Source organism: Sabethes cyaneus, chromosome 3, assembly GCF_943734655.1.
Source record: "Sabethes cyaneus chromosome 3, idSabCyanKW18_F2, whole genome shotgun sequence".
NCBI classification, from domain to species: Eukaryota; Metazoa; Arthropoda; class Insecta; order Diptera; family Culicidae; genus Sabethes; species Sabethes cyaneus.
Window position 1 is genome coordinate 194,317,865 of NC_071355.1, and position 27,585 is coordinate 194,345,449.

At 41.6% G+C, this 27,585-nt stretch overlaps 2 protein-coding genes across 5 annotated transcripts in view; both read right to left on the reverse strand.

Moving 5' to 3' along the window:
• LOC128744082 (paxillin) overlaps positions 1–27,585 on the reverse strand; it is a 157,509-nt gene that overhangs the window by 111,438 nt on the left and 18,486 nt on the right. The gene's annotated exons all lie outside the window — the stretch shown is intronic.
• On the reverse strand, positions 477–19,531 carry LOC128744081 (ubiquitin carboxyl-terminal hydrolase 7). Of its 4 annotated transcripts, none has more exons than XM_053840845.1 (5): positions 19,296–19,531; positions 19,130–19,216; positions 14,506–14,795; positions 12,587–14,177; positions 477–3,717 (listed from the first exon to the last, which is right to left on the reverse strand). In XM_053840845.1, the coding sequence occupies exons 4-5, from the start codon at positions 14,168–14,170 to the stop codon at positions 1,981–1,983; spliced, it is 3,321 nt and encodes a 1,106-aa protein (XP_053696820.1). In that variant the 5' UTR covers positions 14,171–14,177; positions 14,506–14,795; positions 19,130–19,216; positions 19,296–19,531; the 3' UTR covers positions 477–1,980. The 4 variants fall into 4 exon arrangements, with proteins under 4 accessions (XP_053696820.1, XP_053696821.1, XP_053696819.1 ...); XM_053840846.1 differs by having other exon boundaries at positions 19,130–19,228; XM_053840844.1 differs by having other exon boundaries at positions 19,130–19,531.

Sequence of the window (27,585 nt, forward strand, 5' to 3'; positions counted from 1 at the left end):
TATCAATTTGCAAAAAATCGCACACTTATTTTTGTTATTATTTTCAAAAATTAGCGGCTAGCAGTTTATTTAGCGGAACTTTAACTTATCGGAAGATAATTAAAGCGCTAACACATTTAAAACCTAGCGAACGCACTACTCGCTGGCTAAAAGGTTAGCGGTTAGCTGATTAGCGGTGCCCACCTCTGGGTGTGACTAATGACGAGCCAAAACCAGAGTTATCGCGCGGTACAACTAATGGAGTAATAGCAGCAGGGAAGTCAATAGAGAGTGAAGTATCAGGATTCAAGGCCGCGAAAACGAGTAAAACGAGAAAACAAAATGGACAAAAAAATGAAGTTTGGCCTTCATCATCACTTGATTGGTGTTGTAAAAATTTACAACACTGAACATTTAGCATAAAAAATCACATTAATCAGAACAAAAAGAAAAGAATTAATGTATAATTTTTCAAACATTTTTATTATTTTTTTCGGTTTTTATAATTTTTTTCTGTTTTATTACAATTAGCTCCTTCCATCCTCTATTTCTTACTTTCAACAGCTCTCTCTTCTCATTCTCTTTCATGATACACGAAGTATTTCCGTTTTGTTTGCATGATTCAATATTATACTGGTTCTTGCTTTTTTCTGGCTGCTGTTAACCCAGAGGGTGTCTGTTTCATGCGGCTATGTGTATGTGTGTGAGACGGCGGTCGTGTTGGTATACCGAAAAGCTTCGCTCAGTCCACACACACAAACCGCAGCCCCATCTCTGTCTCCTATCTATTCTGCGTGTTCTTGCGCAAATGACCTAAAAGTGTTGCACTTGTTCTACTATACGGGAATACAATTTCTACACAACAGTTGTCCTCTTTCGATTATCACCACGGAACTACCTCCGGCAGCCGGCACAGCGGCCGCCTTCGCACCATTTCCCATTGCTCCCATTGCTGTTGTTTAAAAGTAGCGGCAGCAGAGAGGAGAGAAGTGGTTGTTTGTCTTTGTATCGAATTGAAAAAAATAATCGGAAAAAATCGAACAGATTTGGATGTCTAGTTGTTTCTCTTCCAGGTTGAGTTTGATAAGTAGATAATATTTCATCAGGCTTTCTTCCACAGTCAGTGATTTCGCATCTCTCAGCATATATATTTTTATCTTGGATTTGCTAGCCGAGCTTGTAATAGTTATTATTTACTCTTGCAGTTAGCGGCATTTATAACTATAGTCTTAATTGTTTAACCTTTCATTGTTTTAATATTTAAATATAAATAATCGGTTTGCCTTAACTTCTTCTCTTTTCGCGTTTAACCACTTTTGTTTTTTGTTATTTTTTTTTTTTTTATTATTTCCGATAAAGACAGTTAGAACGCTTCATTCCGAAAACAACAAAACGGAGCAGCAGAGTAAAACGAAAGAGATTATTTAGGAAGGACAAAGCAGGAAACAAGCGTCATCGTGGTCAAAAAAAAGTCGCCATCAACGTCAAACGTAGAAGCCAATAAAAACAAATTATCTTCGCATTGTTGGGGTAGGTCAAAAATACCTGCACAATCAACGGCTCCCGTTGATCACTATATTTATATTCATCACTATCGATTAAATTCCATAATTTCCAAGCCTTTTACACGTTAAGCTTGTCGATATAAAAGAAAACTTTAATATAAAAATTAATAACAGCTTTAATCATTCACTTTCTAACCTTGCTGATTTTAGATTTTACTTTTTTTTTTGTTTGAAACGTGACCTGGCATATATTCTGAATTTTTGCTGTTTGTTTTGTATACAACAATTAAATAATTCATTAAAACTACTAGGCAATAATAAAAATTGTTTCTGCTGTTCATCGAAAAATGGTGGTTCGCGATTGCTGCGGACGAGGAAGGAACAAAAGCGCGACTTTCGGCGAAACGAGAATTTACCCTCGAACGTAACGCAAGGATTTAGTAACGAACTGGGGAGAGAATGCGTTTAACTGAGGATCAAGAGGAAGCAGGAAATCCTAATTGTATATTTTGATCGCTTTCTCCATGTAGTTAAACCTGCTTCGCTTGGTATTTTTGTTGATGTGTTCCAAACCGAGATAAGTCCGCGAGCTGGGCTCGCTCGGGTCCGTCTTGAACATATCCAGATTGATCTCAATCGTTTCCTCGTCGATGTAATCGATGTGTTCGGTGATAATGGCTAGCTTGTATTTTTCCCATTCCTTATCCGAAACGTTTAGTTTCTTCTTCATGCGCTCCTTGAGGGTGGCGAAAGTTTCATGATGCACCGTTCGGATGAAGAAGGGTATCCCGAAAATGCTTCCAATGTCCTTGGTGAAATGCAGCACTGGGACGAGCATTTCGTTCTCCGACAAATTTACTTCATCCTCGGCAACTTCTTCGATACGGTACATCTTCTGGTTACTGATCGCTGTTCGCTGCACAAATGTGTTATCTGTGTAGTCGTGCAACTGATCCAGTGGAGTGTCCTTGGGGGGCCCGGGTGCCAGCCGATTCTTCGAAAGCTCCGATATTCTTAGTATCTTAGTACTATTTTCGCTGAACTCAATAACTTTGGCCGCCTCTGCCAGCAGATTGTGAACTGTGCCGTCTTTGTTGGGATACAGAATCAATTCTTTCTCCTCCTTCAGATTCGGCATCAGATACAAACAGCGGAACTGCTTTTTATTCTCCAGCTCGTTGATACAGATCGACAACTTCTGGTAGAACAATTTTTTCGGCGACTTCGCTTTCGTGTAACATAGAATATCCTTCAGCGTGCCAGTATAATTGTGCTGGAGAGGCTGTCCGGGCACATCGCTAAAGTTTTTACACTTGAAAAATTGTATCTCGTATGGGTTGCAATTAATCCGCTTGCCGCATGCCTTCGCAATTTGGTCATAGTTTGACTCCGACGACAAATCTAGAGTAAAGCCGGTATCATTCGGGTTTAACGTATCCACAAAGACCACCTCGACCCGGCAGTATAGATCCTTTAGATACTCCTCGCAGGTCGGAAACTCTAAATTTTCTACTCCTGGACTTCGCTTTTCAATAATAATTATCGATCCGTTGATAGCTAGAGTCAAAGCCGACTCAATCGCAAGATGGTCGAGCATTTTGACTGCTTTGTTAATATCGGTTACCTCGTACAGTGTAACTTCCGTGTCCGGCTCAAAGTGTGCCCGTCTGATGCATTCCTGTTGGAAACTGTCTTCCGACAGGGCCCGGCTTGTTTTGAAAAACCCATGTCCGCAATAGTTAAGCCGCTTTTCAATAGGATCATAACATTTAAAGAATATAAGAAGATCGGTCGGTTCCATCGGCTGCAGCTGGTTGGTTTCGGGGGAAGCCAGCTCCAGAAACACAGTCCACGAGTTCTTTGGATCCTGATAACCATATTTGCTGCAGGTTTCATTAGCGGTTGGATCGATCAGGTGAAACTTATGTATCCTAACACCATTCTTCGTCACCGTCCACATCCGCATCTTGTCCGGATCGACTTTGAACGTCTTCGACGCCAAACTGGCCAGCTCCGCGATGGTGGTCGTTTTGCGAACCTTAAACGTTCTGAACGTTGTCGTGGCCGGATCGAACAGATCCGACCGCTGGTACACCTCCATGTGGTCCTCCAGCAGCACGTTGATGGTCATGTAGTTGGTCGCCTCGGTGCGCTCCGTACGGCGGCACTGCTGGATGCGCCGTTGCTCGTCCAAACGCTCCAGCAGCTCGCTGGAAATGTCAGTGCTCTTGACCTGCGTGAAACGAAGAGGTTAGTTATAAGAGGAAAAAATAATCAAATATACAGTGCTAGCGATGCGATGATCACGTTCACCGAAGGGATTGAGAAAAGGATAGTTGTTTCATGCTGTGAAGTCCATGCCTATTCAAAAGTATAATTCGCACTCAAACCCATTGGACATACTAATACATAGCTATGATTCCAGTGACTCCAAATAAAAATAAAAGAACCACGCCGTAAAACCTTCTTAAAAACGGTGCACTAAGAAAGCTTACCCTAAACTGCAATCTCTGCGTCAGAAATGTAGAATACCTACATTTTGCTGGTTGCGTACGATCGCAGTGGAGCCGTTCGGCCCCAACAGTTTGATAAATTTAAATTCTCTGAATGCAGCTAACAACTACATGTGCAATTCCGATTTTGAAATGTAAATTGTTAAAAATGAAGTCATAGCTCGAACGCTTCTTAGACGTCATATTTTCGCTATCACTATAACTTCTAGATAAGACTGTAGTATCTTCCTCTAGATAAGACTGTAGTATCGTCTCTCATTTTCGGCTGTATTACCAGAACGTTCGAGCTCTTGGGATTAAAATTTACCGTCTACCGCTATGATCGTCGTCATGACCGATCGTAAATGTTACTACAGAGTATGTAGATTACAGAGACAAGACACTCACCGCTTGAATCAAAGCAAAATAGTACCCTCAAGTTCTCCTGTCAATTTTTCAGGACCCAGATAAATTTCACGTAGCATAAAATTCGAGTGCCGCAAGTAGAAAATTGTTGTACCATACATAATTAGCACTGGTCAATATGTTCGAATGCTTTTGGGCCTTTAAACTTAAATTAACCAAAAAAACAATTTTCTACTCGCGACTTTCGAATTTCATGCTAGGTACATAATATTTATCTGAGTCCTGGAAATTTGACAGGAGAACTTAAGGGAACTGTTTTGCTTTGATTTAAGCGGTGAGTGTTTTGTCATCTCTGTAATCTACCGTTTCTGTAGTTGTTACTACTATTGAAAGCCATATAAGTTTTACTCTTTCCTTTAATTTTTTTTCACCTGTTAAAATCGTAGGAACCTGTCATTATTACTACACAATTTAGTGCAACTTACCTAGCAAAAAGGCACTTATCATCGACACAATAGTTATCGATATAAGTCAATCTGTTGCGGTTGTTTCAAAAATTGTCTTGATTCTATCGGTGAGTTATTTTTCTCAGAATATTTAATCAGAAGGAAGAAACAAGTATTAAATAAATTTCAGAAAAAAGAATTATTCCAGATTTGAGTTATTATCGATTGCAGAATTTATACCAGGATGAGCTCTTTCGTTACCAATGAATGGTTTTAGAGTTGTTTCGACGATTTCTTCATCTTTGAGCAATTTGAACTCCACGTTGATTTGATCAGGCTGCTGATAGGTATCATTCTGTCGTTGAATACCTCCAGTGGAAGATCGTCTCCGTTCACGATTAGGTATACATAAACATTCCATGAATTTCTGACTGAGAGTGCAGAGACCACTTTCCAAAAAGTATAGTCCAAAAGGTGTGACCTTTGATGTTTTTCGCATCTTCATAAAGTTCTCTCAATTGCAGTGAGTAGCATATCTTGATCATTTGTATGTTCTTCTTACAACAGCCGTTGTTTCACAAAATAAGGACAAGGTAAAGGTAAACAAACCACAATTTTGGCACATCAAACAGTACAATTATCAAGTCTACATGTACGCCTCCGTGAATCGCAAAATAGTCACATTTATATAGTGAACTCCATATAAAATGGAACTGTTATGCGATTCACGGCAGTAACGGTAGTCAGATCAGACCAGAAAGCTGTTTGAACTTGCGGCACGAAATGTTCTAAGACATGGGCGTAGCGACGGGAGGGGAACCCCCAAACCCCCCCCCCCCACCCCTGGAGAAAATATACATTTCACTTTGAAATTTCAAAGCCAGCTGTTTTTTAAAGCACAGGAAAATGTACGGGGCTGATTGTACGATCTCCGTCGGCGTCGTGAACTTAGAGCCGGGGTGGTTCGTGCTGTTTTAAGCCCCATTTAATTCGATCTTGGGTTACTCGTCGCCCATTTTCCAGGCATCTCTGAAGTCGCATTTTTTTTCCTGTTTGAATATACCGCTGGATCTCCCTATTTGTGTAGTTGTCCGCGGCTACCAGCGATCCCACATACACGAGCTCATCTAGCACTTCTGGTTCGTCGCCGTCAACGATTACCGTCCGCGAAAAAAACCGCGGTCCGCGTTAAATCAGACCAGACCAAATCGCAAAATTTAAAAGAATGAGTTAATGACAGCAAACGATCAATAATTTTCTAAGCTACATTTTACTGTTATAAGACTACATAAATGTTGCAAACAGTTAGTGTTATGTGATGATTTCGAACAATTGATAGCTACAAACCATACAGAGCAACAAACTTTGAACGCGTTTTACTCGAAATAAGATTTTTGTCACTTGGCTCGGTCTGACTTAACAGCGACCATTTGAGCTATTATCATTATCATTGTATTTGGTCTTCGACGCATTGATTTAAAGCTTAATCCTGCTAGGCCCCGCTTTCAGTCTAGCACAGACGGCCTTCGTCGTGGCAAAGTTTCTGACACCTGCTTAGCCACCTGGCAAAGTCATCTGCTTAGCCAAGAAGTTGGCTACATTTACTAAGAATCAAACCTCCCTTTTCGAAATCTGATCATCGGATCACCTTAAGAGCGATGTTGAGAATCATACAGGATAAGTTGTTCTTCAGCACCCTCGCTGCGTCTCGAAGAGACTCAGTTCTATGGACTTTAACAGCCTCTCCCAACCGAGATTCAAACATACAACGTACCTCAATACCGGCTGGGAAGCCATAACTTTAACTCTGTTATTTCAATTTGATTTTTTGTCTGATCAGCAAAGCAAAGCCGTGGGATTGAACTTCATTTCTAAGACTTGACCCTCTTCATCGACAGACTTCGCAGTCGGCTACTACAGTACAAGACAGTTACGGGGCTAGTGCAAAAATCCTACTGACTCTATCTAGCAGCACCGCCTAGCCAAAATTCGAACATGCGACGACTGTCTTGTTAGACCAGCATCGTACCTCGAAACCAACTAAGCGGCATTTGTCTGATGAAGTACACTCAATTTCAACCAAAATAGATTTTAACTAAAAATATTTCTCCATTTCCTGAATAAGCTGCTTACGGTTAGGCTAAGTCAGATTTGTTTTTATAACCCCCTAAGGAACTTTTCTGGCTACGCCCGTGTTCTAAAAACTAATTTCTGAACAGCTCTCGGGTCTACTTAAATTATTTTAGTATTTACGGTCGTTAATGATCCTGCACTGTGCGAAATATGGTCTTCCAGTATTGTCGGTACTGACTGCCGTTCTCCAATCTCCTCGAACACCACCTGAACGTGCATCGTCTTGTCCTCGACAGCATACATCCATCGGGTGCGAGATATGCTCCGAAGTCTACGGTGTCTTCCTAATTTTCTGCTGAAAATAGTTTTGACTACTCTTTCGTCGGACATTCTGACTTCGTGTCCATACCTCCGCAGCCTGGCACATAATACTTTCACTTTATCAGCATATGTATATACTTGATACACGCATGGTTCATGCGTCTGCGCCACACCCCATGATCTCCGTGTTTACCTCGCCATTCAACAGCGTCTGAAAGTGCTCCTTCCATCTGGCGGCTACCGCCGTTTTGTCAATAAGCAGGTTACAAGCACTGTCATTGCACATCACAGACATGGGAACCTTCTTGCGGCTCAGCATTTTGTAGAAACTCCGCGTGTCGTTGCAAGTGAATTGGGTCGGCGAGCACATGCTCCTCGTTTTCGCACTTATTAGACGGCGATTTTATTTTTCCGCAAATCTAGTTTCTCTACGCCTTCCTCTGTTCTAAGGTCTAGTTGCAGTGAGCGACTCGGCTGGACCACTTTCTCCTCCGTGTGAGTGTGGGTAGGAACTCAGTTAGCCAGCGTAGCCAAAATCGGTTGGCATAGACATGGGACATCTTCCAGATGTGATTCAAGGCGTATCCGCTGTCGTCGTACGTGATTAGGGGCTTAGAACTATCTGACGACCCGATTAAGAAGTGATTCGGAATGAATGCTTGGAAAAGCTTGTTTAGCGGTAGTTCTATCAAAGGTCGAGAGTTGACGATGATTACGATGGTCCACCACTTGCCTCGTGCATGTGAATATCTAGTTGGGCAAATTGTATGAATATGAATTGTATGAATTGTATGATATGAATTGTATTTCCAATAAACGTTAATGTCCTTGTATTGTCTTTTGATTGCAATGGTCGTCCATCAAATCCTTTAGTTTTCCTTTTTTGCTGCTTTTAATTACCTTTTTAGAACAGAGACGAGTCTGGGTATTGGGACCATTTCGGGATAAACTCCCATCCCCACACATAAGAGTCCGTTCTAGGGATTTGCCGCACCGATCGCGTTGTTTTGCAAATTATGTTTATGTGGCTGAGAGACGTTTGTTAGTTTTTGGCTTCATCATCATCTAACATGACAAAAATATTCACAACAAATAATGTTCACGCGCACAACTACTAATTCACAGTCCCATTAGTTTTGACGAATTCCACACATTTTCGTTTGAAGTCGTTTACATTAGATTCTCGCATTTCTACCGGTAACATGTTATACAGCCTTACATCTTTATAGAAAAGCGAATTTTGAGTGCTTGATAGCGAGAACGATGCCAAACGTATGTCACTTGCTGATCTTGTATCATACGGGTGAATGTCTCTTTCTCGAGTGATTTTGGTTGTCAAAGTTAAATTTTTCAGTAGCAGCAATAGCATTTTCGAAAAAAAAATATCACAGTATCGTCGGCAAATATGTTTATATCAGTGTTCTATCATTCTCTTTAAGCCGTATTTAGCTCGATTTCAGAGAGTGAGGTGATTTATCTATTTTGGGCAGTTGTTACGCGCACTCTATATTGAACATTCTAGTTCATGCGAGCTATTTGCTAAATTTTTCTCCGCGGTATTTGCTTCTGAAGTTTCTCCTGAAGAAGATGTTATGCGTGCCGCAGAAAGCGTTCCTGCCAATTTAATCGATTTCGATATTTTTGAAATTACTAACGATATGATAATATAACTGCTGCAAAAAAGTTGAAGTGTTCGTATTCTGCTGGTCCGGATGGGATTCCGGCTGTTATTTTGTGCCGTTGCATGGAAATTCTGGTTGTGCCACTTTACTGCATTTTCAACGAATCGTTATCTCAAGGAAAATTTTCTGATGTTTGGAAATCTTCGTATATGTTCCCGGTTTATAATAATAGTGACCGTCGAAATGTACGAAACTACCGTGGGATTACCAGTTTATCAGCTACATCTAAGTTGTTCGAAACGATTGTAAGCACTGTTATGCTAAGTAGCACGAGGAATTACATTTCCTCTGATCAGCATGGATTTGTCCCTGGTCGCTCCGTGACAACTAACCTCCTCGATTTCACATCAAACTGCATCCGGAATATTGAACAAAAAGCGCAAGTCAATGTAATTTATATAGACCTAAAAGCTGCATTCGACTGAATTGATCATCACATCTTGCTTAAAAAAGTTTTACGTTTGGAAGCTTCACAGCGGTTTGTTTCGTGACTAAAATCATTCTTGTGTGATAGAGTTCTGCAAGTTGAACTTGGATCGGTTTTATCAACTACATTTACAAACAAATCTGGTGTACCGTAGGGTAGCACGCTTGGCCCTCTCCTTTTCATCTATTTTCTTCAATGACGCAGCAAATGTCATAGGAAATAGTTGCCGACTAGTCTACGCCGATGACCTAGAGATCTATCTGACGATTCGTTGCATCGAGGATTGTTATTGTCTCCAGTTTTTATTAGATAAATTTGTGACGTGGTGTAAACTAAATTCAATAATAGTAAGCATTGCTAAGTGCCAGGTGATTACATTTCACCGAATTCAATCGCCTATTATTTTTGAGTAGGTATAATATTGATACGCAAGCGTTAAATAGAATCGACTACGTTAACCATCTTGGTGTTATCCTGGACTGTAAGCTGATGTTTGATAGGCACCGAACGGAAATTGTTTCTAAAGCGAGTAGGCAACTTGGGTTCATTGCAAAAATAGGCGGGGTTTCAAAGATCCTCATTGTTTGAAAGCTTTGTACTGCTCCCTTGTACATTCTCTACTTGAAAACGCATGCGTGATTTGGACTCCACACCAGCTTTCGTGGAACTTGCGCATGGAGCGTGTGCAGAAAAGATTTCTACGCCTGGCATTAAGGCACTAACCCTGGCGAGATCCAAATAACCTTCTGCCTTACCCGGATCGCTGTCGTCTGCTTGGACTGGATACCCTTGAACAGCGTCGCAGACTTCAACAGGTATTACTCGTGGCCAGTGCTGAATGGCAACATTGACTCGCCGAAGCTCCTGTCCATGATGAACTTCCGTGCATCGCAACGTGTATTAAGACCATCTTCCATGCGATTTTCACCGTACACACTTCGGCTTTTTCGAACCCGTAGCGTTCAGTATGAGGGTATTCACTAGTATTGAGCATCTGTTCGAGTTCGGCGAACCTTCGCACTTGTTTAAAAGTAAAATTACTAGGTCCAGTGCATTTTAATTGTTATGTTAGTTCATTAAGACAAATTTTGGAAATGTCCAAAATGCAGTATGCGTAATGCCTGTCCAAAATAGAAGTCACTCTATTTCACGTGATTTAGGGCTTTTTCACAGATAGAACGGGACATTGAACGAAGGCTACATGTCACCACAGTCGCTTCCAATTGGAGAAATCTCCTCAATGGAATAGGGCACGTTCGACGGAATGATGCAGCACCAGTTACCGGTTCTCTTCTATTGTGTTCGAATTTACACTCGTCGACGTTCGGTTCCCATCGGACCTTAGGGCTACGAAACCAGCGGCAGCTTCCAAAGATTTCAACAACTGTTCCGCTTGTTAATTTTTTTTGATAACAGTATTTTGGTGGACGCTTTCAAAGACAGTATACGCTTTCAAGGTATTATAGGGATCTGCGTGGCATCGCTCGCAGCACGGACACACGTGGAACCTATGGTGTTGTGAAATTCATCGCTGGTTAAAATGCTTTAGGGCATGGCCCAAACACTGTCCACTCTAGGCATGTTCTAGACTTGGGTATAACCGTCTTTAGGCATCACCCTTCTTTGTCAAATTCGCAGCCGAATAATAGAGTACAAGACAATTACGGGGCTAGTACAACGATCTTACTGACCCTAATAGCACCGCCCCGCCGAGATTCTAACATACGTCTGGCTTGTTAGACCTGACCAGCATCGTAGACTGGTGCCGAACCGAAATCATCAACGTTGACTGTAGAAGAGCAAAACTCTCCACCGTGTACACCTTTGCCATCCGGTATGTGTTCGCATTACATACTCCAGAAGTACTCTAGCGATGGTATCACGGAACCAATCTCCTGTTGTTGATCCCAGACTGCTACATTCAGCTTAGCAGATCACACAATGCTTTCCAGCTGACTTCGATGTATTCCTAGAGGACTCCGTTCTTCATAGAAGTTATCGACGCTGTACATGACTGACTGGAACTGGATTGAAGGTGGACGTGAACTTCCTCTTTTCTTATGCACCTGTCAAGCTTGCAAACAGCACTGACTGTTGACGGAATCATTACGACGCACGCCGCTTCCACTAGTGTCTGCAATCATTTGCCGAAGTTCCCCAGTGCCACCGTCTCGAACATTTGACGATGGTTTTAGCTTAGTCGAGCTTCACAATTGCTGGCAGTCTCTCGGTAAGTATTTGAAGGAGTGCCACGTTACATAGATGCTCGTCCAATCCACAGACTACGATCATTGCACACATGTTCTGGACTGCAACACCGAAATCGACAAGTTTTTTGTTTCTCCGACTTGCAGACCAGCGAGCGGAGGGCAACCTCCGATAACCGGTTTCGAACGGTCTCGAGAGCTGTTTTCTTCATACTGCGCTGAAGTCGAAGCATACTTTTATCATCGCTGAAGGCTCCCCAAACTCAGAAGGCTAATGGAAGAAACATGATTTTAGACAATAGAGATAGATTTTAGACAATGACGGCACCGTCAGAAATGAGTGGAGAAATTTCAACGAAATTACTTTGAGAGTGATGAGGTTACAGCGAATATGTCATCCTTTTCTAACGACTTCGACGATATTCTCAACAGACAGACAATATTCTTTACAGACTGTACATAACCACAGCAGTGTTCAATATATCATCAACTGTGCGGAGATTTAGTGGCCAATGATTAGTGTTCATGCCTCCCAGTTGGCCTCGAGGTACGATGCTGGCTTAATAAGTCAGTCGTCGTATGTTCGAATCTCGGCTGGGAGAGGCTGTTAGAGTCAATAGGATCGTAGTAACTGGCCCTGCAATTGTTCTGTACTCTAACAGCTGGGTGCGAAGTCTGTCGTATAAACACAGAAGGTCAAGTTTCAATAACGGAATGTAGCACCTAGGCTTCTTTGCTTTGCTTTGATTAGTGTTCCAAAAATTAACAACGGATTAACATGAATCCGATTTTGTGTGCTTACATTTTAACTATAAATTCGCCTTTAAGAAAAAAAATGTTTGTTTAGCATTACATTAATATGTGAACAATAGCCAAAATCAAACAATCTGACTAGCATAGATTGCAATTGAATACAAAAAATATCTGACACCTCTTACTTACAAATATTTACTCACTTTTACCAAATGTTGCACTAAAAAACACTTCTTAGGAGCGATAAATTTCCTAACTATCCTTTTCACTGTCCCCAACATAATGATCAATCGCTAGCACAACAGTAAAAAATAAAAACAAAACACCATACTTACTTCCTCCAACACCTCATGGACGACCGATTCCCGTACGTACACCAACATGTACGCATTGCTGCTGTGCCGGATGTTCAAGTCGTTATCGTGGCCGCCGTAGTTCTGGTCGATGGCCTCGGTTCGGGTGCACCGGGACACGACGTCGTCATCGAACTTGCACCACTTGCCGTCGTTTTTCGGATTAATGTACACCACATAGTGCCCACCGTGGTTGTCGCCCGAGTGCACCAGTACGGCGTGCAAGATGTACGTTGCCGGAGTGTCCTCCGGTTTTTCCAGAAACGGATCCAGATTGATTTTTTCGTCGAACTCAAAGCGATCGTTGAACTTCACCGAACTGTCCGTTATCGGATCGTACTGGAAACGCATCAAATGCAGATGCAAAACGGGCGGAAACTTGCTGAACAGGATTCCTTTCTCCGCCTTTTGCAGACCGTGCTCTCCCGCGTCGTACTTGTTATCATCGTCAAGGATCTCCGTAGCGATGTAATCCTTGAAAGACTCATTAATGTTTTTCTTTCCTTTAATGTTTAGTTGAATATCGTAGAATGTTTCGGTACGACGGCTGGTATAGTCCACGTGTTGACATTTAATGTACGATATCATTTTACCCTCGAAAAATTTGGGAATGGTTCCCTCGAGGCTGGTGCCCTTCATTTTGTTTTCTAACTTATCAAGAAGGACACGCAAAAACTCCTGAACGTCATGCTGCATAAACGAGTCTAGGGCATCCCAACCAAAGCTTTTAGTTAGCTTCTTGGTACCAACAGGCTTGCTCTGAGTTTGCAAGTCATGGAATACTCGCTGCAAGGCAAGAGCGACCGATTTGCAGTCATCGTCCGCTTCGGTCGGCATCTTATAGACCGCCTTGCGTAATTGGTTGGTGAAATATAGCGTCTGGAGCAATGAGTTCATATAGCAGGTGGCTCCTTGATTTTTCAACCCTACATAACCGGTATGTTTCTTCGAATCCCAGAAAATACCTCGAGGAGGTTCAGCAGTCACGTGCACTTCCAGCGTAATGGCATCATTCTGAATGTAACCCGACTCGGGGTTTAGAATGTCCTGCCAGTTCATGAAAAACGAGAAACCCCAATCGTTCTCGATACGACTGAAAGTGTGACGAATTTTCCGCACAAACGGATCCTTTCCTGGTATAACCGAAAGCAATCGCAACTCCGCCGATGCGGAGCAACTCCAGTTTGTACTGTCACTCTCACCGTTGCACTGCAAGAAAAATCCAAGTCCCTTGCTTGGTGGCGATGTGTTGTCGTTAACTCGCCGCATGGCCATGATCTTCCAAGGCAGGTTTCTCACGTAGTAGGCAGGCGAGAGGATCGAATCGGTCAGCTTGCTCAAGTTCTCTACCTTAAAACTAAAGGTCGCTTCTGAGCGTACCTCATCATCAAGATTATCCTGATCGTCCATGTTCATCTGCTCTGGACCACCAGCCGCGGTAGTGCCTCCTCCTCCACCGTTGGCCGGATTATTTGCCACTGCCGATGTCAGATTCTGTACGTTCGGGGGATCTAACTCTGTATCGTCCTGCGTGTCCATGGCTTCGACGGTTTTTTCGTAATCCATAGCGGCGCTGGAATTATATTTACAACGTTTTGGTTCCGTCATCGTACGACATTTTTTGTTGTTATTTTTGTTTGTGTATTCGTGCGTGTTATTTTGTGATGTATTTGCAATACATTTTCAGGTTATTTTCGTTTTCGGACAAACGCGGCCACGCGAGGAAAAGGACCAGACGCACACCAATACGGGAATGGTAGTAGAAGACGAAGCGATCAGTGGGAAAAGGAGAAAAAAGATAAAAGAGGAAACTTTCAGAAAAAAACGAAGGAAACTTCGATATACAAGGAGATTGCACTTTGCCTGCGGGCAGCTGGGTTGGTCAATTAAGAAATACGTACTTTAAGCCCCCGTCTGCAGTCGGAAGAAATCCCAGCTCGTCGACGAATATAATCCGGTTCTAAACGAATAGATTGTCCAACACCTCGCTGCCGGAGAACTTTTTCCACTCGGGATGCAAAACCTTTGACGTTCCAACGAGCTCCTTCTGCCGTGTGTCGTCGAACTGTCAAATAATGCGAGAAGGCAAAATAGCAAAATGGAAGCTTGCTCTGATGACGGTCTTCCACTTTTTCTGCGATGAGGCGTAATATTCCAAGGCAAAATGCGCTAACTTTTCGTCTTCCAACGGCTGCTTACGGTATTCCAGTAGCACACGACGATGCAAACGTTCCGGAAAATTGATATAACGATAAATAGACACGAATTTCAATGCAAATGCAACTAAATAACCTAGTATTCTATCTGTCGCGGCAGCAAAACTCACTTCTTTACAGACTCGCACATCATATAACTCTGCTGCGGCTCTGACTGGAGACGGGCAAATTCGATTTCTCTTGTACAACTCACACTACGCTCTCTCATTCGGAAAATCACAACCGCGCTCTCATATCTCACACCTCATTGCTCGCTTCTCATCGCAAGCAAGGTTTTACGGAACAAGACAAAATTAAACCGCTTGCGATGAGAATGAATCACGAGGTAAACTAAAAATCGAAGAAAAAACAAAAGCAAATATTGTTTTTCAGCGTTGCCAGCTTATAAAAAGATTTTCATTTTTTACAGAGCAAAAACGTTGGCTAATAAAACAAATCGTTTTAGGCTATTGCAAATATTTTTTTAAGTTTTTGTCCCCCCCCCACCTTGGAAATTGACTTGAAAAATCGTAGGGCAAAAAAATAATTTACAGGATAAATAAGGCCATTGCAAATCACTTTTGAAGTTTTTGTCACCTCCCCTTTGGAAACTGGCTTGAAAAATCGGAGGGCAAAAAAAAATTTGTAGGATATGAGTCGAATTTTTTTATGAAAACAATTGTCTGTGGGCTCTACAGTCTGAAAAACTCGAAAAATGAGTACGAGCACAAACTGTCCTTTCCGTACATTCCTTTATAGTTTTACCGTGAACGCGCGGAAAGTCAACGTGCGATGTATTGGGGAAATGTCAAAAATGCCGTTCAAATATTACGAATACGTCCGCCATTATGGCTCGTAAAAAGCTGAATAGCCTGAAAAAGTCAAAAAATGAGTGTACGAGATGAGTTAACGATTCTGGCACGAAATAGAAATTCAAACAGTGGAATTTCCGGAAATCGTCCAAAATATTTTCGTTTTTATCTATTTTTAAAAGCAAGAATAAATTTGGTTTTCACGTTTAAACTTTAAGTAAAAATGCCTAAAATCCATATTTTATTGTTCGATTAAAAAATTCGATCTCTGTTATCTAACGGTGTGAAAAGTTGCGCTATATTTTTTTAATAAACTTCTCTGAAGACACCACCTGGAAATTTACGCGTTTATAGCCTGGAGCAAATTGTCGCATTTTTGAGGTTTGGTCTCACTGTGCATTCTACTTGATTCAGATCAAAAGTTTTCTTAAATAATTTCACCAATATTATATTAAATTACTTTTGACCGGTAAGTCCAATTCTAATCAAATTTTGCAGACATATCCAGTGCATTAAGGCCTCTCGTCTAATACTAATACTTATCTGGTTAAAATCGTTACAAATGATTGTAAATTTTATGTTGTACACCACTCCTCTTAGCTTTCAAATTAAACATCCAATTAAAAAACAAATCCATCCAGCTTTTTACGAGTCATAACGGCGGACGTGTTCGTAATATTTCAACAATATTTTTGACATTTCAGTGATACATCGCACGTAGCGACTATATCCAGCTTTTTACGAGCCATAATGGCGGGCGTGTTCGTAATATTTGAACAGCATTTTTGACATTTCCCCAATACATCGCACGTTTTCTTTCCGCACGTTCACGGTAAAACTAAATGAATGTACTCTGAAACAAAAACCAATGTATCTCGCACAATTTTTCAGAAAACGCATACTTTTTGTCAGTACCATGAAAAAGCTATTCAAATTTACCATGATTCTTGTACAAGTAATATGTTCTCAGATAATTTTACCACCTTTCATGATCATGCCTAGTAATTTTGACTACGATTCTGTTATTTTTGTTATGTATTGGGGTAACGCCGAAAGTAACGCATAGTAATTTTACCAGAACACTGCTTAAGCTAAACAGAAATCTTTTCTGCAAAAATTCACTGGTGTCCTCTTAATTTTACCCTCTAATATGGTAACAATTACCATGATTCTTGGTTCAGGGTACGGAAAGAAAACGTGCGATGTATTAGGGAAACGTCAAAAATGCTGTTCAAATATTATAAACACGTCCGCCATTATGGCTCGTAAAAAGCTGGATACCACTCTGTATCCAGCTTTTTACGAGCCATAATGGCGGACGTGTTCGTAATATTTGAACAGCATTTTTGACGTTTCCCTAATACATCGCACGTTTTCTTTCCGCGCGTTCACGATAAAACCAAAGGAATGTACGGAAAGACAACGTGCGATGTATTAGAGAAATGTCAAGAATGCTGTTCAAATATTACGAACACGTTCGCCATTACGGCTCGTAAAAAGCTGGATTGGTGCTTGAAAATGAGGCAAACAACAGTAAACAAAAGAGATGCATTCCTTTGTCACCAACGTACAGAATGAATTTTGTCTTCCGCTGGCTTAAATACCAGCAAATTTTCAAAATATGTGCTTGAATTTGGAACAGGATGGAAACTTTGACTGAAATATGTGCTCTGCAGTGTGGCAAACGGAGAAACACAACTAGTAATCGCCATTTTTCGGTTTGTTCCTCCAGCATCAGCTGTTCCCCAAAATGAGGTAAACATCATGTATATACACGCGTATTTCGTGTTCGCTAGTGTGGGTGCTTGAGTTGTCAGAAAGCTCTATAGTCACTCTAATCGCACGTTTTGTTTCCGGACGTTCACGTTAAAACTAAAAGAACGTGCGGAAAGAAAACGTACGATGTATTTGAGAAATGTCAAAAATGCTGTTCAAATCAGGGGGGATCTATCGGTAAGGAATTGTGAAACTCACATGTGAAAAGGCAGGCAGGTGACCATAATTCTCAATGCCGCTCTTGCTACTTTTTTTCTTACCGATTTGCTGCTCTTATCTGTATATGTAGCTTCCGAAAAGTTTCTTAGTTTGTTTTATTTACGCTAAAAAGCAAATAAATGCATTATCGGGATCAAAACAATACAAATGACAATTGCGCTGCGTGTTTGGGTTTGAGTTTCTGTCAACTGCAGCAGACAAAAATAGAGTTGCGAGTCCCTTGGCTCGAAATCAATCACACGCCGTTTGGTCCATGACAGTACAAACGTCATGGACCAAACACCATCTGCGGTAACGCACACATGTATGGAATTTGACAGCAATAGATCCCCCTGGTTCAAATATTACGAACAGATTATGCGGTTCGCCATTAAGGCCCTGTACAGAGTAAACGCGACACGACTTCGCTCTCATGTTGCTAAATGCACAGTCCTGCTTCGGGCGACAAAGGGTTGCGCGTATAACTACAGCAAGAAATGTCGCGTCGCGTCGCATGTCGCTTGAACTCTGGCGGTACCCTAAAGGGCCAAACAGAATGCTGCGTCAACGCGTCCGTCAGCGTTATTCTGACAGTTTTCCCATGGGTTTCCTGTCAAATTGACGCTGACGGATGCGTTAACGCTGCATTCTGTTTGGGCCTTAAGGCTCGTAAAAAGTTGAATACTTCGCACGTTTTCTTTCTGTACATTCCTTTAGTTTTACCGTGAATGCACGGAAAGAAAACGTGCGATGTATTAGGGAAATGTCAAAAATTCTGTTGAAATATTATCTTGGTACTTGCCAATACATTGAAAATATCTCGCGTAACTTTTCAAAAGGACCTAAGTAACAATGAGAGATTCTCTTTGGGCCTCTTCTCTTTCGATTGCCGCGGCGATGCAAATGCATTTTAAAACATCAGCCTTGTATAAATCGGTTGCTGGTGTCAGTAGCTAGCTAATCGTCAAGAAAACTTTTGTTGAAATGCATTTATGTCGCCGTAATAATCGGAAGAGAGGGCGACCAAAGAGAGTCTCTCAATGTTACTTAGGTCCTTTTGAAAAGTTACGCGAAATATGCTTGTCAAGTCAGGAGGGGTACAGAGGGGGGCATTAACGAAAAAACTGGTGATTTAAATTGCATGCGTGTGTGGGATGCGCAGAAAATAACCACGCTAATAATTTTCGCGTAAAAGTCTAAATAGGTGGAATCTCCGCATATATTTAATTTTCCAACCTCTGCTAAATTGGAATAACTGAATATTAATCATTTTTTGTTGAAAACGTCTGGCAACGCTGCGTGTCGAGCTTAGTGAGTAGACAAGAGAAAGATCGAAAAGTGAGAACGGGCTGCGTTGCGACCACAGCGCAGTCACGCACGAAAGCGGTGTGTGTAGGCGAACGAGCGAACATCGAACACGACACAAAATCCGACGGCAGATATTTTCGCCCGTATTTTACTTCTCCCGCTTTCACCACTACCTTCCTGCCTGCCTGCCGCGACAGAATCTAATGAATGGTTCGATAAAAAAGATTCCACCTCACCTTCTGTGTTTCAAGCCGAAAAATGAAAATCTTCACAATCGGTACTGCGTCTCGCGTTTTTCCTCGTGCATTCCGGTCTTTAATGTCCTGCAATGCGTCCTATTGAGTTATGCAATATTTATTCCGCAACTTATAAATCCAGACAGGCTGAGAAAATTTGACCGACCTTCTTCGCTTCTGCAATCCTGATGGAAAATCCTTCTAAAACCAACTTTTCACCGTTCTTTCACTCGTTGCAAATGTCACTTATTCTTTCCCGAAACATTCGGCACGCTTCGATTCACGAAAAAGTATCCCGACGTTACTTAAATTTTCGTTCTTCTCTTAGTGGATGAGACGGTACTTTTCCTTCCGCTGCTTGCGTGAAAAATGATTCGATCACGAATTGAACCACACAAAGGCGAAAATATTGGCCTGCATATGTACACTCACGGCTCACCTCAGATGACGGATTTGCTTTTGCAATGTTACTTTCTGATGTGACGGACGGCGATGATTTTGTATTTTCACTTGCGTACAAGGTTGCCAACAGGTTTTCCCGAAAATCTGGAGAACACGAATAAAAGTGTCTGGCAAAAATCTGGTGGTTAATTAGTCCGATGGGGAGGCGTTTTCCTCAAAAAATCTCGCTCGTTTTGCTCACCGTAGATGCAAAATTTCGTCCAAAATTAGAAGTGATGACCTTTTTGCAAGACAGTGGATCGGAAATCTGGCAAAAATCTGGCACATTGCCAAATATCTGGAAGATTTCGAGCTTTGTCTGTTTGTCTGGCGCGCAGTCAAAAATCTGGCAAAATCCAGATTTATCTGGCATACTGGCAACCGTGCTTGCGTACACAGTACACACACACACACAAACAGGGTTGATGAAAATAATAATAATTGCATGCACACATCGGACGTTCCGTTCTGTCTGAGAGAGAGCAAGCCGCGGCGAAAACCGGAATGCCATTTCTGACAATCCCACAATCCGGACATGGATTATTGACAGAAAACAGTGAGAGATGGCTGTGAGTCAAAAAAAAATTCTCGCTGTTCACCTCACCGGTCACGGAGAATTTCACTTTGCAGTATTTTCATATTTCATTCATAAAATGTAAGCGATTTCGTATTCGTTATTCGTTTATTAAATTCGGTTCGTGTTAGCTTGAACCGGCGATTAACGTGCGAATTTTTGAGTATGAAAGATTGACCGTAAATTATAATCACAGTTTACTAGTTTTAAATTGCTTTCTAGGATAAACCCAAAAAGAAAATAATTAGACAAGCAATTTAATTCCAAATTTTGGTAAATAATCCATACTGAATAAGGCCAATAAGTCGTACCAGATTAATAAAAAAAATCGATATAGTAGGATTTCGAATTTGGCAGCAAATGCCCTTTTTCGAGACCCTTTTTCGACAAGAAAAAATTTCATGTAAATGCTTTAAATGTTGACTAAATATCATTAATCAATGATTTTATGTTTAAAAAGTCCGACAAGAGCTATCCGTCCGGTGCAAATAAGTTATTGACACCCTACGGTAAGACGTAGTCCTACGGCAATAAAAAAAATATTGTTCGAAACCACATAACTTTTTTTCCTGAACATAATCTGGGCATCATTTTTTCGTCATTTGAAGCATGTATGCGGAAATTGATTGATATTTAAGCATATTTTTGTAAGTGAAATATCTTGTGTTGCCAAAAACGAATACTTTTGTTGCCAAAATCGAGGCATGCCAAAATCGAACCATGCCAAATTCGAAATCCAACTGTAACAGCTTAGCACAGCGCCACTTAAACGATTCGGTAAAATTTACTGAAATCTAAACAACCGAACGTTCGGTAAAAATTTCGGTAGTGCATATCGACGTTTACGGATTATTAGAAGTGATTGGCATCTTGGCATTATCAAAATTTTTACCGAAAAGCTGTTTAGATTTCGGTAAAACTTTACCGAACTCGGTGTTTTTTGTTAAGTGTGCATACTTTATATATAGAGTAGATTCACTGAAATTGTAATATCGACAAAGAAAATAAGAATAAGAAACAGAACTAGCAATATAAATATTCTTCATTACGGATTTTCAAAAACTTGAATCTGCTTATAAATCCTTAGTAAATAGGTAACTTTTTTTCATTTAATCGATTATAATAGGCCTTTATTTTTCGGAAAAGTAAAGGTTTGATTTTGACCATAGACTAAAAATATTGAATAACCGAGAACAAATTGGAGATGAATTCTTGTGACAACTGTTAAAGATACACTACACAGTGTTGTCTGATGGCTTTTCATCGTTTCGGATACATCGTAGACATCGTAGAGGACCATCGGAAGAATTCTTCTCCGACAATGGGACCAAGCAAGAAGCTGACGAAAAGTGTCAACGAAATCAACAGCGATTGTGCGATTAAATTGACCGATGCGCGTATGATATGGACTTTTTATCGACCAGTTATTCCACCACCTGGGTGGAATTTGGGAACGGTTAGTCAGGTCGGTTGAGAAGACGTTAGACACACTTAATAACAGGAGGCGGCTGTCAGACGAAAGGTTATAAATTCAAAGCCAGTAGTCTACGTTCCGCAGGAACCACTTAGCCCAAGACGCTTGTTGCGCGGGGCCTCACCGAACGAGGTACAGATGGCCACGCCTCCACCGCAGTCAGTAGAGACTATGCGGACAAGCGTTTGCAGGAGTTGGCACTGAAGATGTGGACCCGGTGGATTAGGGAGTACGTCTCTTCTTTAAACCAGCAAACGAAGTAGCGTGGAGTTTTCTAGGCAGTCGAGAGGTCCAAACGAAAATCATGTCTGCGTGGAAGAATTGAGGAAGTCTTTACAGCGAGTGACGGTCGAGTGCGATAAGCATGGGTTCGAAAGAGCAACGGTTTGTTTCGGCGAGCTGTTGCAGTTAGCGTTGATTGAGATAGGCGAAACAAATTATGGTGAAGCCAGGTCGGAAGTGATTTCCGGACAGGCTTACGGACCTGAAAAATATTCGACGTACTGCACTGAGCGCAACGACAGATCAACATCTGTTGAGGCGCTGCAGTCAAATGAGCATCTACTGAGCAAAAAACCGAGAATGAAGCCTGATAATAGGTTAAAATTTTTTACTACAATGAAAAGCTGGTGTGACGATTCAATACAGAACACGTTAAAATTCAATCGACTTGTTGCTGAGAAATAACTGGAAAAGAGATTCTATCTACAGGAGGGAATGACGAAACTAAAGTTGTTTAATCTGCTAGTGCATACAGCTGATTCAGAAACGGTTTCTTCTTGTTCAACAGCAGTCCGAACAAAGTGGACTATCTTAAAATAAGCACGGACATTATTAATTCAACTCGCAAAAGCTCAATTTTGTATGATTTTTTTTTGGCTGGGAGAAAATTGGGACTTGTAAATAATCGGAAGAAAAGAATTTGCAGACTTCGTAATATAATGTGAAAACTATGACACTCACGCCTAAAATAATCATATTTTTGAATGAAAACAAAAATTTTTAGTACAGATAATCAAGTCTAAAATTCAACTCATTGTAACATAAACAGATCTAAGGTTAGAGATGGATGTTTAACTTTTAAAAATTAATTATTAATTAAAACCAACTGCAAATCATTCTCAAGTTCGAATCTGCAATTCAAAGACAAGCACAAAAGCAAGTTTTTAACTCGACCTCACCAAATGTTGCACTTCTATAGCAAACTCGGTTCACACGATAATTCCCATTACAAATTGCACCGAAAACAGCGTGACCGATTTGTGTGTACCCAAAAAGGAAATTTCCTTCACGTGACAATTCGGCACTGACTTTTTGACCATAAACTTGGGAAAGGTCAACGCGCAGAAACTGCTTGACTTGGCGACGCGTAATGAGCACCATCGACATCGGCACCGGGGTATAACATTAAAGTGCAGTCGGAGTCGGAGCGTGCGGCATCAAGAGCATGCCGCCGACATCTATCCTAAACCTTCAAAACAGCGCCGCCGCGCGGTTGTTGATTTTTTTATGCTTTCCTAGTGTGAGCTCGCGCTAATCGATGCCGCAAATGATTGTGAATTCATTCGTGCACGAACTATATGTCTGCGAAGATCGTGACAGCTTGGTTAAGCACACTTGCACACTGCCATCGGGTGAGCGTAAGTACTATTTGTTTATTTACATTTCGCACGTTCAAATGGGATCCAACAGATGCGCCGACTTTTTGTTGCGTACTAAATAAGGTATAAATCTGTACATTGTCGAAGCTATACAACGGCCTTGTCCGTTCTTTCCGTTCGTTTCAGTAGGTTCTTCCTCTGAAATTCAAATATCAACACCAGTGATGTCCTTTGAATAAAGTTTACGTTTAGTGAACATAAAAGAAAGTCAACATTAAGGGTTAGCAGAATTCGTGTGCTTGGCCCAAATTACCATCATCATAATCATAATCGTCTCTAAACAGGTGCTTGTTATCACTCTTTATTTACACAATTTGTAATGATTTTAAAGGGTACATGAAAGCTAAACAAAATATAAACATCTCTGAATACAGCGCTATCGGATTGCTACATGCTACGATATTCTTAAAGAATCTACACAATCTGTTTTTCAAATGTACAATGTACACAATAGGGCCCATAATTAGTCTTCTCGAATGTTTAGTCAGCATGTCGCGCCGCCCTTATGAAATAACAAGACCGTCCTGATGTCTTTTGATATGCGATATGACATATTTGACTGATGCTGAAATGTGCCTCTATGGTTCGGTTCCGAATTCCCAGATTCCCCCCGGATCCGGATGGCGCAAGCCATGGTTTGCAACTGCAGCAAAGTAACTGATATGAGCACAGTCGGTGATTTGTTAAAAAAAAATCAGCATGTTTCTAATATATTTCAAATATTTAGCAACATGATCTAAAAAACCCATGTCGCGGTCCCCCAAAGAACACCATAATAACTCCGAAACCGTGTGACATGTAGCAATGATTTGTAGATATTATGAAAATACAAAATATTGTCGGGAAGACTCCTAAATGTGGTAAAAACAAATATTGAAAAATAAAAAAGTTACGCCCACTTTAGTAAATTTTCGGGTGCTAAATATAACGTAGACGTTAGAGGGGTTAAATGGGATGACGTAAAAATTCAATTACTGAATCAATTCCTGAATTGCGAAATAATTCATACTCCGAAAAAACTAGCAAAATTCTTTCTAGGTACTACGGCTAATATTGAACTTTTGCGTTAAACGGCTAGTTGATGTTGAATAGATCTAATTTGAAAACAACAGATGCTCAAACGAAGCGCGCAAGTTCCACTAGAACCTGCAGTGATTCCGGAAAGGTTTTGTACCACGATCAGAAATGTGTCAGAATGAGAATGGTAGTATCTTAACGGACGAACGTGAAGTGACCGAAAGATGAAAACAGCACTTCGACCAAGGGGTCGGACACTCGGCACAGCCGTTTTTATGTTAGGCGACTTGAAACGAGCCGAACTGTGCCGATGCTGTACCGAAAGTGCCGAACAGCAAGATTTGTTACATTCGTTATAATCTGATAGATCTGGCAACCGTGCGAGATGATTTTGACAACTGGCAGTGCTCCCATTTCATATGTAAAACTGAACCGGAGGTGTGTAAAGCCCTATAAATGTTATTTTTATAAGGCTTTAGAGGTGTGCCGCTTGATATCTCTGCAGTGCCGCGGCACTATGTGCTGAGTGTCCGACCCCTTGACTTCGACAAAGACGTGAATGGTGCTCAAACAGAAAAACATTTGCGCTGGTAAAAGCATTTCGTCTATGCTACAAACTTGGAAGAGGTTCCAGCCCCAACAATAGGCGAAGCGAAGGACGCCATGAAGCATCTGAAGAACAATGAAAACGCTGAGAATGAAGCCATTGGATCGAAGCTTACTAAAGTGGGTCAGGAAAAGCTGAAAGCTGACCACTTGTCTGCACCGGCTGATTGTAGGAAATCTAGGATACAGAACTGCTACCAGAGGAGATGTAGAATGGGCATATCTACCCGATCTACGAAAGGAGTTAAGGGAAGGCCGACAAACTGGTCTGTGAGAACTATAGTGTGATCATGGTTTTCCGACGACTTCCAGAAATTGCGAACAGATTTGTGGAATGTTATCAAGCCGGTTTCGCTGAGGGACGATCAGAGACAGATCAAATATTTACGCTGCGGCAAATCCTCTAAAAAGGCCGTGAATTGTTACTCAACATTTGTTCGTTGACTTCAAAGCGGCATATAATACCATCGACGTCAAAAAACTATAGAAAATCATGGACGAAAATAGCTTTTTTGGAAAGCTGATCAAACTGATTGAATCTACGATGGATGGTACACAGTGCTGTCTACGGATTTCGGGTAGTTGGCGTGTACACCAATCCCCACCCGGGGATTCGTCAAGATGATAGTCTCACATCTCATGCCTGCTGTTCAGCATAGCGCTGCAGGATGTCATAAACCGAGCGGATGTAAACACGAAAGGTACGATCTTCAATAAATCTACTCAATTCACTGCTTTGCCGATGACACGGATGTTATTGGCAGAACAACTATGGCGGTGGCTGAACAGTACACCAGACTAAAGCCGAAGACCCCATGACAATAATGGTTAATAATGGGGTCTTCGCTAAAGCGCAAAACAGGAGAGATTGGAAAACTACGCTAAAAATGTAGGACATGCTGGCCAGCGAAACCACGGTCGACCGACATGACGCCGCTTGGGCAGTTGTGTAACAATGGACGACGATAAGTTCGAGGTAATTGGTGAATTTGTCTACTTTGGTTCATTGATGGCACTGACGGGAAATCACACCAGGCGTTTTATCAGCGGAAGTAGTGTGGATTCACGTGGCCAACGATCAAAGGGGACCTGTCAATGACTGGAGTTTTCGAGATAAGGGTGCCAGAAATACTAGAAGCTAGAACTCTTGGGCGTCGTATAGCAAAACGGAGTATGAAATCCGAGGATAAACCATGAACTCGCGCAACTCTACGGCGGACCCAGTATTCAAAAGATGATAAAGATTGGACGAATACGAAGGGCAGAGCAAATTGTGAGGTTGATTTTTTTTGTATGCCAGAAGGGCATTGGGTTAAAAGGCCACTGCGACAGTCTTAACGATCGTCTTTTGTGGCGGGCCCCGATTGCTATACACAGTTTACGGATCGCTCGTACCCATTGATGGAGTTGAGCGGAATAGTTGTAATCCTGTGCCCCAATTCGGTACTACATGGTTTATAAAGCCAATGACCGTTTTAGGATTTAGGCTCCATACCTGATATGGAGTAAGAAGGAAACTTCCTAAGAAGTTGTGCCTTGATAATGCAAGAGCTCCGCAATAGCAGAGCAGATGCGCTGAACTTTCAGGTTCAGAGTTACAAAAGCGGCAGGTGTCGGATGATACCTTGCCGATATTCTTTAAATGATAAAGAGCGGGGTTGTGTCCTGTTAGGAGTCCCGTGATCGTGCGTAGTTTACTACGAGTTAAATGGAATAGTTTTTTAGCTTCTGCAGGTTTTGGGTAGATAAACTGTTTAGCTTGTCTACAACCCTGTGTTTGATTCCAACGGGATGCTATTTCTAGCTTTTCCCATGTCATCAATTCGCCTTTTACGGCGGATGTGGAGGTGCCCAGAAACGGTTCAGGACCAATAAATTGCTGAGCTGATCCTTGTCTTGCTAGGTTGTCAGCAAATTCATTGCCCTCGATTCCGAGTTTCCAAGAGTTCCCTCAATGCTGTGCTGCACTCCCAAACTAATTTGAACACGCATTTGGCGGACTTGAGTGCCAGTAGTGCTGCTTGGCTGTTCGTGAAGATACCGATTTTCGCATGCCTGTACTTTCGTTTCAAGTATATTGTTGCACAGATGTATATCGCATATACTTTTGCTTGAAAAACGGTGGGCCACTTTCCTAATGGGATAGTTTCCCTGTTGCCGGGTCCGTAGACTCCGGAACCCTCTGCAGACCCCCATTTTTGAACCATCTGTAAAAAAGCAGATAGTTCCAGATGGAAGATCGGGTTGTAAGGTTGATAAAGGGCTAGATAATGAGTGTGAAGGTACAAAATAGACCCCACAATGGTTCTAAGCCACCGACAACTAGTATCCCCCCTTTCTCGTGGGACTAGTCGGAATACGAGCAACCTTAGCGGAGAACGGGGAACCAATCCAGGTGTAAGCTAAGGTCATATACGAACAGGGAAGAAGACACTCATACGAATGCCAAGTGTCAACACAAGGAGTAGCATTACCAGCCATGAGCATCTGTCCCAGAGCGTCCCAGATGAGGGATTGCTCTTGACGGTTTGGCATATCCTCAACCTAGAGAGGTTAAGAGCGGTTCACTGCGGCATTTGTTCCGAAACGAGCGACCGAATTAAGAAACGTGTTGTCTCGCCACTAAAGCTAAAATGCTGATGATAACTGCTCCCTCTCAAGACTCAATAGCGTGGTCTTGATA

What these genes read in the sequence shown, in the direction of transcription:
- LOC128744081 (XM_053840845.1), bottom strand. Translation starts at nt 14,170, where the DNA reads ATGGATTACGAAAAAACCGTCGAAGCCATGGACACGCAGGACGATACA. An exon ending in TCCATGAGGTGTTGGAGGAA is followed by an intron (nt 3,718 to 12,586) that starts GTAAGTATGGTG and finishes CGTTTCACGCAG; the next exon opens with GTCAAGAGCACTGACATTTC.